This window comes from Pithys albifrons, chromosome 13 (genome assembly GCF_047495875.1).
Source record: "Pithys albifrons albifrons isolate INPA30051 chromosome 13, PitAlb_v1, whole genome shotgun sequence".
Lineage (NCBI taxonomy): Eukaryota > Metazoa > Chordata > Aves > Passeriformes > Thamnophilidae > Pithys > Pithys albifrons.
The window spans coordinates 12495562-12506960 of record NC_092470.1 but is presented as its reverse complement, the minus strand read 5'-3'; the positions used below and the strand labels follow the sequence as shown (position 1 = coordinate 12506960).

The window sequence follows — 11399 nt, the reverse complement described above, 5'->3', positions numbered from 1 at the left end:
AGAAAAGGACAACCCTTTGCATGTTTACCTGAAACACAACTTTTTGCAATCAGCAAAGACTAGAGGTAGCATAAAGTCAGTTGGCACAAAATTTAAGGGCTTATTTCCAATTCATTTAACTAATATCAGAAACTCTTCAAGGACACCTACCTATTCAGACTTAACCTCCAAGAATTCTTGTTCTTTCCTTTTACAGATCTAAGCAACTAAATGAGAAGATAATCCATGCATCATGTTTATCTATCAAGAGTTGCACTTTGATGATCTTTGTGCATCCTTTCCAACTCAGAATATTCCACGACTCTATGATCCTCTATTCAAGGTTTCCACTTTCCTTAACTAAAACTTACACCCTGTGAGCACTTTTTTTCCTGTTAGTCTTGGTCTGAATCACTTTGGAGCCCTCTGCATCCTAGACACCTGCAAACAGCAAGATATTTTTTTTGTTTTTTTAAGAGTCCCAAACAACAGGCTGAATGGGTAGAATTTCTTGAAGAGTCTGTAAATGCTCACACAGGACTGGCAGAAGTCGCCGTGTGTCCAGTTCAGTGACAGCAGCTCCCACCTTAGGATAAACCGATGAAATTTTAATAAGATGTGTTCTAAGGAGGAAAAAAGACAAATCTTGGTTGGTTTCTTGCAGTGCTTAGTCTTCCATGTGTGCTACTTGTGATCTTTGACTTAAAGAAGATACATTACTGATTTAGGTTAACTGATTATATGAGGAACAGAATAAAACAAATAGTTTAGAAACTCCTAATAGGCTTTGAACTATTTGCATAAAGGTAACTATGCAAAGTACTAGTGAGAAACAAACACATCACAAAAAAAGCCATTAAAAACCAGAGTCAAACCATTAAGGAGCTAAATTCGGTGCATAGTTTATTTGCAACAAGCTAACCCACCAGCTCTAACTGTAACTACATGAGATAAATCAGAAAGGAACAAATTAAATTTGGAGTTCCTAATCCCTGTGACAGGAGGTTCAATAGGGCAGCAAATTTTAAAAATTGAGATCAACTGCCTATATTTTATTTTATTTATATAAATAAACTATTTTCTCTATATAAAAGTTGGAAAGGCTTGAGTTTATTAAAACATAAGCCACAGCTATAGCATGTAAGAAAAATGGTGTCAAAGAACAAAGTCCAGATGAAAGTTTGAATCTGCTGCATATAAAATAATCCACCTGCACTCAGCTGAGTCAGGAGAGAAAGGAGGCAGGCACAGTTACTTATTTCTACTGAGAGTTCTTTGCTTTTCAGCGTGTTCCACAATTTTTTCTTCTACATACAGTCCTTTCCTCTTTCTCACTGCATTCATGTACTTGCGGGCCTGGTTCTCTGAGTCTGCCTTCTCCCCAAAGTGCAAATATTCTTCCTCAGTTGTTGGTACCCAGAATGGGTCACTTGAAATGATCTATAAAAAGAAAAAAAAAAGTAAAGGTTATTAGTATGTTTCAGGTAATCAATTGCTAAAGCAGAGAAATACTAAAGGAGAGCAGATGAAGTTTCTGGAAAGCCTGGAACTAGCTATTTAATTAGCAGAAAACAAGAATGAAGACACACTATGTAACACTTGTCCTAAGAAGACCAACCATGGTAACTTTTAAAATTCAGTTGCAATTATCTGCATAGCAGTTGTTTTCACAAGCAATTTTAATTGGCATTCAGCAATCAGTGCCAAATAACATTCAGAAAATCCTCAAATTTCAGTACAGAAATCCTTATTTAGAACATTATCGCACTACAATTTTATTAGAATTTATAAGAACCGAAGCTTTCTGGTCATTTCTGTGCCCTGTGTTCTTCAATTCAAATCCCAAGTTGGACAGATGGTTTAAAAATCCCTGTTTCTGGTTCTGACAAATTGAGCAGAGCTGTTCTTGCAGCTTATTAGCCCTCATCTAGAAGAGATTTTAGATCTAACATGACCAGAGAATAATCGGAGATAATAATTGGATAATTCTCTCCCGTTCATCTTACATGTCCCCTACACTTCTCGGACTACCACAGAGAGTACTACAAAGATGTAATTATATTGTCTTTAAAGTCTTTCCTCATTTGATCCCACCCAATGAGGCTACAACATTGTTCATTCCCCAAGTCTGAAGAGATATTTACCCTTTACATTTGGACTATGTAAACATCACACAAATTCTAGGTTTAATGTTAGTGACTCTCTAATACTTGTACAAGTTTTTGTTTCACAAGTAAGTGTTTTTTAAGACCTAAAGAAGAAGGAGGACTCTCCCTCCACTCCAGTTCTAAGATCCTAAGAATCCACTTCAGTTCTACCCATATATATAATTGTTGCAGGCACCAGAAATCACCTCTAAGTCATTAGGAGTGATCATCAAGTCTTAAGCACATAGAACATGAATGTGTAACCAAATCTGGAAAACGCTCCCTAAAGAATCATCCAGGCTTCTAGTTCTGAGATTTCACTTTTGTTCCCACTAGAGGACAAATAACAGTGTCACAGAGTAAAAAATATGTCAATGAGCAATAAGGAAGTCAGAGAAAAATAACAAGATCACCTTCCAAGAACCCTAAATATGATTAGGGAGGGATGGAACTGACTGTATTTTGTTATACTGGTTCTACTGCAAATTAAAAAAACACTTATTTTACTTCACTGTTGATTTTCTCAAAAGATACACTTACAGGTAAAACATTTTTACTAAAAAAATGAAGGTAATACTGTATCCATTCCTTAAACAAAATCCTTATGGATAAAGGAGTGCAGACAATTCTTAGTTACTGCAGGAATCATGATAGTTACAGCAATAACTGAGCATGTTACTCCATAATAATTACTGAAATATCAGCACTAGTGTTAATATCTGACAAATAGAGCACAAATTTCCCTAAACTACCAATTTTAGCTTAATATTAAAAACCTTTTCTACTCTTACAAACTTTCTCTTCTGACCCATCCTTTCAATTGCCATATGATATTTCAATGCAAGCAAAATTTCCTAAAGCTTAAGTTACACACACTAACAAGGAGAGGAATTAAAAATGATGGCTTAAGATGGACAATTTTTCTTAGAAATGTCAACAGTTGTGAAGTCCTAATTTAATACCTCATCTTAAGTAACACCTAACACAACTAAACAAATTACACTTTATGGGGAGTTAGGAGAATGACCGTGGCAGAAGGTATCTAGTTTGTGTTACGTAACACTGTAGGTCCAATCCTACAAAAATAGCATGTCAAGCCAAACCAACAAAACCAGTTATAGTTTGTTACAGCTGAGCACACACACAGAGCTGTTAAATTAAGTGGACATTACTCGTGCTGAAAGTGACAGCCAATCTCAATTATTTAGGTGGGAAATGACTATGCACAGGGTTGTCTGGCTGAAAACCAAAAGCAAGTAGAGCTCAGAAATAAACAGCATGAAACTTTGCTTTCCAAATTTTTCTATGTTTATTTTTAACATAAACGTAAGGACTGTCTAACCACAGAAGAATCTGCCTGAGTCATACCCATTCTGGTATCTTGCACAGGGCCTTATAACCAATGCTCAGAAACTTAGAGGTGGTTCCTTGACAACTTATAAAAATTAAAAAAGAATGGTCTCCACTCTTCAAGAGTTTGAAAGTTTTATACACTAGAAATAAAGAAAAAGGGCAGTGAGGGCTGCATGTTGACTTGAAGTGGTAGTGATGCTCATCCTGAACATCTTAATGATGTAAAGCTAGCAGGGACTTCCTTGTTCATAATCTGCATAAATAGATGAACAAACAAAAAATTTCAAAGTCCAAGAACACTTGAAGAAGAAAAGGTAATTCATGCTTAGTGGATTTACTCCACACCAGACTACTGAGGAAGGTCATACAGCTACAAGCTATGATAACTTAAAAGTCTGTTACTATCCCCTTTGATGAAGTTTTTTTTAACATTAGCAAGAAATGTAACACCCAGAAATTATACCCAGAGAGAAGCAGTGAAACAGCAGTTCTTGAGGAATGAATTAAACAGAGGAGTCTAAAAATATACAAAACTGAACTTAGAGATCTAATCTACCTGTAAATATTTAGATACTGTAGTGATGGATTCTTAGGAAAATCCCCAGCTTTGACAGACTGGCTTTTTCAATAATTGATGGAAGATTGTTCTACTGAAGTTTTGCCCTGAATTTTTCTTCCACTGATAATAATTCCTTATTCTTCAGCAGGTCTCAGGAAAGTCAGTGGAACAGGAGGCTCAGATGTCTGTAATATTTAGCAAGCAGCAAGGGTGAAACCTGCACACTCACTGCAGCACAGGGCTACAGACTCCTCAGTGAACCTTGTATTGATACAGAGCTGCACTGAAATAGGCTAATTAGGTTCTAAAAACTACCTCAGGAGCCAGACTTTCTTCTCAAGCTGTTTAAATACCACAGCCACTACACAGGCTTCTACAGCAACATCTGGTGGCATCAGAAAATTTCTGTCTGAGGACCATGGCCACCTAAATGGTGCAGACACTGCAAAATTGAGTTACTCAGGACATGTGTTACCACACCCTGGTAAGTACTGAGAGAGAGGAAGCCAGTTCAGCTGAGTCAGCTGGAACCTGGGGCATCACATGTGCATCCCCTTTAAGAAGTCAGTGTAACCCTAACAGGGCTACACAGAGGTGTTACTGACACAGTGACAAAAAAGTAAGTAGGAAGTTTTCTTTTTTAAGAGTTCTGATTCTGTAAAGTGAAGGTGAGGGTATAAACCAGAGTGTTCCTCTTTATTCACATAATAATGAATCAAAGCAAATGCTTATAGCAGGTGACATCCATCACTGCTCATGCTCTGTTAATACAGTGCAAGTGAGCAAAAGGAAAAAAACGTTTCTGTATAAGGCTCCCAAAGCCTTGACATCAATTCCCTTACAATGGGGACTGTCAGAATGGTGGGGTCTGGGCTTCCTGGAACCAGAGATGAGAAGCTTTTTAGGCCCTGAGCTATTGTGTGTATTCAAGGGAACCACACAGAGATGCCTCTGGAATTTGTGACAGAAATCAAGTTTTTTGTCTGGATAAAGTCCAAAATGATTAATTGGATTCTTTATGGATTGATCCTTCTGGAGCATGATGCAGTTATTTCACAGAGGGCATTTATTGTGGATCCCAAAAGATCCACAGGATCAGAACAGAAAAAACATTCAGAAACATTATTTATTCTATGTTGCATGTCACTTCGAATTTAAAATTAGATTTTTCCATATACTAATTTTTCAGTACAAAACTAAAACATATAACCCAAGACTCCTGCTAAAACCAGAAACGTGACAGCATCTTAACAACAAGTTATATTCCTAAACAAAAACTCCAGTCAAAATAGAACTGGAAATTAAAAATAATATGCCTTTCATAGATGAAAAGTCTTTAAGTAATTCAAACAATTCAGTTAACCTTCTTTCAAAGGTCTTTAGTCTGCCTCTCTCTGCATGTGTGTCGTGTGTTCTGGGACCACTGAAGAGGGGGCACAAGAAAATTGTCACAGCTTAACTTTATACCCAAGTATAACAGACAAAAGATGTCAAGAGGCATCAACATTAGGAAAAAGACTCTGCAAAACCAATGACATGACAGTATTGTTAGCATTGTGGTAAAGTATATTTTAAAATATCACCTTACTGTGTGTGATTTGGTAACTGGAAAATTCAGCATACCTTTTCTTCAGGAACTTTTGCTAGAACTTGGGAGTTTTTCTTCATATAAGCAGAAACCAGCCATTGGCCAATGCTTACTTAGTACTCAATATGATAATAATCTGATAGGAACAACATCAGCCTTACCTGCAAACCCCCCAGCACACACAGGATTACACCCCCAAAGTCTGCCTCGCAACACAACCAAGTATTTCTGTACTACACCTGCAAGACTCCTCTGAAAACCATGTCTTTTAAAAAGTCAACTATAAATCAAGATTTGTACAGTGGATCACTGGACCAGCATTTACTCTATTACAGAACAAGTATTTTCACTAAATGCAGCCATATAAAATGCAATACAGTAAAACAAATTAGTGCACAGCAGCTGATACAATTCTTAAATCTGTTACTGCAAGTGCAATGCTTAAGTGATGGAAATGTTCTTATTAAAGGAACATTTTAAATTCATCTCCATGAAGTTACTTTCTAAAAGTCTTGGGTGATATAATTTGTTCGAAGTATAACTTAAAATCAAAAAACCCCAGGCAAATAAATGCTGAAGTGTGACCTATCATTTAGTGCAGAACTATGAACCCACTCTAGGTATAAATAAAACACTGTTTATAATGCAGTCAGCTGGGATTAGGAATTTCAAAAGAAGGGAATAAATTACTTAAAACACTGTAAGTGAAGAGTGTTGTTCAGAAAAGAAATCATTCTAAAGCAAGATGTTCATTAAGTATCACCACTATTCAAACCAACACACCCAAACAATGAAGTCTCATAAGACTTTTCAGTAACAGCACTCAGAGGAGCACAGGCAAAACAGATGGCACTTTCTTTTAGCATAACAACTACATATTAATTATTCAAGCAAGAAATGTTTGTATTTTTTTCAAAGACATAATCTGAATACCTGTAATAATTAATCAATAAAAACAGAAGTACTATGAGCACACTACATTAATACTGAAAGATGACAGAGTGTGTATTAATTCTGTTAATGATTATGTAAGCTAATCAAGCTTGTCAATAAGACTTGAGTTAGAACAGATCACTTGCACTTCAGGAGGACTTGGAATTTTAAGCCTTAATTTGAGGATGATTTATTATTTGCATTTCAGTGTCACCCAGATGGCTCCAATAGTGATCCTGGTCCCATTGTCTAGTGTATTTCACAAAATGACGGTATGAAACAGTCTCTGCCTAAGGCAGCCTAATTATGCAAAACAAGGTTGAGAGAAGCATCAAAAGCAAACAGAAGGGCTCTGCCTAGTTCATCCAAAAGGTCAGGCAGATCTGGGAACACAGCCATGTTCCTGGTAGTATTTCCCTACTGGTCCTGATGAAGACAGAAAATTTCTCTGGAGCCAAATACCATCAATGTAGAAAATGATTTAGTTGAACCCTAATAGAAAGAGTAGTCTAACACTGTCTGATGGAGATTTTAAGACCAGCAAGCATGCAGCCTTTGTGAACTGCTTAATAAGAAATCCCAAGAAAAATTAAAGGCAGTACCACCAGTGGCCTTCAGCACTCCAGGAAAAACAGAAATTCCTTTTAAAAAAATTTTAAAAATTATTATGCACAATTTCAAAGATGGTAGAGGCCTCAGCATATCAGAATCCTTTCTAACTTGGGGAACTTGATTCCAGAAAGATACTTCAAGAACATTCACAGCTCAAATGGTGTCCATCAGCTACTAATGACATAGACTGTGCAACTTAAAAAGGTACAGCTGATGCTCATCTGAGATGACTGAAGTAGCCCTGGGAAATGGAAATTTTCAAGTAAACTTATTTTCAGGTAAAATGGCAGAACTTTGCAGAGGTTTATGTGAATAGTTACCTGCTGTTTTTTCAAAAACCTTGTAATATGCTGGGTAATGCTGTACAAGTGCTTCTGCACTGAGCACAGATAAATGCAAGGCCATTTGGATACAGCAGAATAGAGAACTCCCTACATGTATGTGTTAGGAGTGCAGACTCCCTACAGGTGAAATGAGCATCCAAAAGCATCCTATAATTCAGAGCTATCATTCACAATATATAACGGGCATTGCCAAGGCCTTAAAATGCCTGGTCAGATACAAGAACTCTTGCAAAAAATACTGTAATAATGAACATTTACGCAGTTATAAAATAAACTCATATAACTTTATTTTGGCTCAAGAGCATCATCCTTGTTTGTCTCTCAATAAAAAAGGAGACATGTGGCTCTACTGTTGCATTTTTTCCTATTACTTAAGAAACATGTATTGAGAGAGAGGATTAAAGCCACACCACTACCACTGTCATTTACTGTTTCAATTACCTTCAGATGTCCTTGTCAATACAATGAGCTTCTCATATTTGACAGGTTCAGGGTTACTCCTCAAATTCATTTACATGCCTAAACTGTCACTGGCACAATAATGTAGGTGAAGTTGCAGTTCAAACCTAGAGCAGATTCACAGATTCTTCGAGTCTCTCTCATTACTTTTGCTGCTTCCTGTTCAACGCAAGCCTAACAATCTCATCCAGCAACTTCTATATTAAGCCTCATCTTCCGAGTTGTAAAATGACTTCCAGTTCAAAAGGAATGAATTCAAATTCAGAATATAAAACTTGCAGATTCAGAATTCCTCATACTCTTAGTAATTATTACACACAGTCCTTCTCTTACCTTTCTCCAGAGCCCTGAAGCAATTCCAGTCATTACTCTACTTAGAAGGGATAATGGAAAAGAATTCTGATTAAATATGTTTACAGTTCACTCATGCTCTCCTCCAAGAATAAAAGTGAGTCTTGTAGACAATTATTATGCAATTTAAAAGATAGGAATTAACAGAATTACTGTACATTTCACAACTTTACAACTAATAGATGTCTTTGACAATTTCCAGACTAGCTGAAAATTCAATCAACTTCTGTGTAGAGCCACATGCATTAATTTTTTTACTTATAACATAGATTTCCCAAATGGGATTAGAGCTCCATTATTCTAAGCATTGTGCAATCACAAATATCTTCTTGTTCAAAGAACCTTATGATTAAGATAAAACGACATGACAGACTAAAAGATTTAACTGCAAAGAATAAAGAGACAACAAAGGAATTAGGCTCAAGCAAAAACATACACTAACTTAGGGTGTATTACTAATTCAAGGATTAAAAAAAATACAAGTATTTCATAATTATCCTAAACTTCAATATTTTAAATTAACAATTCAGAAGAAAGTTTATATTGAAATCTACAAAAATATTGCCAAGTAAACCCAACACACCTACCACTTGACTAGGTATATCATAGAGGAAAATACCTGACTAAGCTTTAAAATTAATACATGTAAGCTGAGACCAAACTGAAAGCTTCACTAATGGTTACTTGGTGCCATCCTCTACAGGCAGGAATAAATTATATAAGCATAACCAGAATGAACTAATAAACAAGGAGTTTCTGACAAGATAGACCTCAATACATGTACTGGTCCATCCCCTGGGGCTGGAGCAAGTCTGAGCTATAGAAAATACATTCATTAACTGAAGGAAATAAAAAACCCAGTACTATAATTTCCACAGAGACCAAAATGGCTTCATTTAAATGTAGGCTCTATCACTGACCTTCCTGTGTTTAGAGTCTACAAATCATGTTAATGAAATACAATAAAAGAGTCAATTCAAACCTAAATTCTTTAAACATACTCTATGCATGTAGTTTCCATGACATTAAGTGTTAAAATATTCAAAAATCCCCCAGTGTCACTATTTCACTATGTGTAACATGGGGTTAACAGTACTTTTGAAGAAACCTGTGTAGACAAATGCATGTCCCATAAACTCAGTTAATGACCTGAGCACACTAAGAAAACATCCCTAACAGAATTCATTCTGAATGTCATGGAAGGATTTGGATATCCTGCAGTTAAAGCAGCAGCCACACACTGGGAAAAATAGGAAATGCAGGACAAAACTAAGCAGCTAATGGACTTTCTTCCCATTTTTAACACTAAGGAAAAAATAATTTAAGATTACAGAGTTCACATTGTATTATCTTACACAGTGATATATTAAATAATAGAAATTCCAATAAAGTGCTGGTGTTTATCACATGTATACATACACAATCATAATTCATGAGTTAGGTGGCAATGTCAAAGTCATGCCTAACACCTGATGCAACTTGACAGTTTCTTATTTAAGGGTTTTCTTTTGTGCAGAATACAGAGACAAAAATAAACAGGATCTGAAACACAAACCATTTCTCATGGCTTCTCTGTCACGCCACCATTAGAGACTCTGAAAATTGTATTTATTTAGCAATTTTGCTGATGATGGGAGAGTAACATGCACTCCTTCTGCCATCACTGCACAGAGCCACCATTTCTAGTAGCTTAGTAAAAGGTTTATGTTGTCACAAAAATATGTTAGCATGCCTTTCAATGAGACAAAAAAATCCCAACCCTCCCCACTGACAGATTTGCCAGGTGGAAAGGTGACTGGCTTACACAGTAATTTCTCCTCCTCCTCCTATTAGAGTTCAATATACCAGCTGCAATTATAATCTCTCCTCAGGCTTAATTTTAGAAAATGTTGCCAGTTGTTCAAATCTCCCTTTCCTATGCATATCTGTAATTATGTCTGAACATTTTCTTACATGAAATCCATAACATCTGAGAGTGAACATACAGGCCAAGGTTTGGGGTAGAAGGGAAGGCCAAGAGGCACAGGGCTTGTGGTTTCACTTAGTGATGGGGCATAGTAGCTACAAACCCTAAAGAAGCTGCACAAAGCAGTGGTTAGCAGGAATTACCATCCTTCTGACTGATACTCACTCCTTTGGGGCACCAGTGTCAGGGGCTGCTCAGACAAAGGACCAGTTAAGCCACAAAACCTCACCAGCTGCACTTCAGATGACAACATCCAGAACTGACAGGACTACTGTGTGCAACCCTGCCAAGACCCACTGGTTTGGGGTACCTGACCTGTAACTGCCTCACACCAAGATCCCTACCCTCAAAAGCTGCAGTTTATCTAATTTTCGTATCTACAACATCTATAGAGAGTTGTCGGTTTTTTATCTTTCTGCATTCTATGTAGTTGTGTAGCTGTTTTTCCCCTCCATGCTCTCTGTGAAGTTGGGCTTAGTTACAAGACCAAATGAAGCACTGAGGGAGGGGAGGTCAGTCCCTGTCCCTTCATTTTCCAGCACCAGGAAGGTACCACTGTCAAAGAAGACACGATGTACTTCTCCAAGTGTGCTGTTTCAAGGATTTCCAACTTTGTAGTTAGCACATGGCTGGTTTGCAGAGGTCATCCTTTTCCATTAGTATCCACATAAAATTCCTCAGGCAGTTACAACAGTTACTAACAAAGAAATGTTGTTAGTGGAGTATTTAAGAGATACTAGAAATGTTGTTAGTGGAGTATTTAAGAGATACTATCTATTAGGACAATTTAGCTACAGGAACTCAGAAAGAACCCACACCATGTGAAAAACCAGGACATACTTCAGAGAAAAACAGTGGTGAGCAGTCCATAGCTGGCAACTCCATGGACTATTCCTGACCTCAAAAATGTGTAGCTGGTTGGACTCAGAGACTTGACATTTGAGGCAAAGATCAAACAAACAAACAAAAAGACTTTTCATCCATTTACAAAAGTTTCTACTGGTTTCTAACACCAAATAAAGGAACACCTGACTAAAAAAAAAACAAAACAAAACAAAAAACAAACAGAAGAAAAAACCCCAACAACTAAACAAAAAAACCCAGACTT

General features: G+C 36.8%; 1 protein-coding gene across 1 annotated transcript in view; it reads right to left on the bottom strand.

Moving 5' to 3' along the window:
• Nucleotides 1-856: 856 nt before the first annotated feature.
• Nucleotides 857-11399, bottom strand: part of EFL1 (elongation factor like GTPase 1) — a 64594-nt gene continuing 54051 nt past the window's right edge. Inside the window, exon 20 of the mRNA XM_071568572.1 lies at nt 857-1419. Coding sequence (XP_071424673.1) covers nt 1231-1419 — 189 coding nt within the window. The 3' untranslated portion in view covers nt 857-1230. The remainder of the gene's footprint in view (nt 1420-11399) is intronic.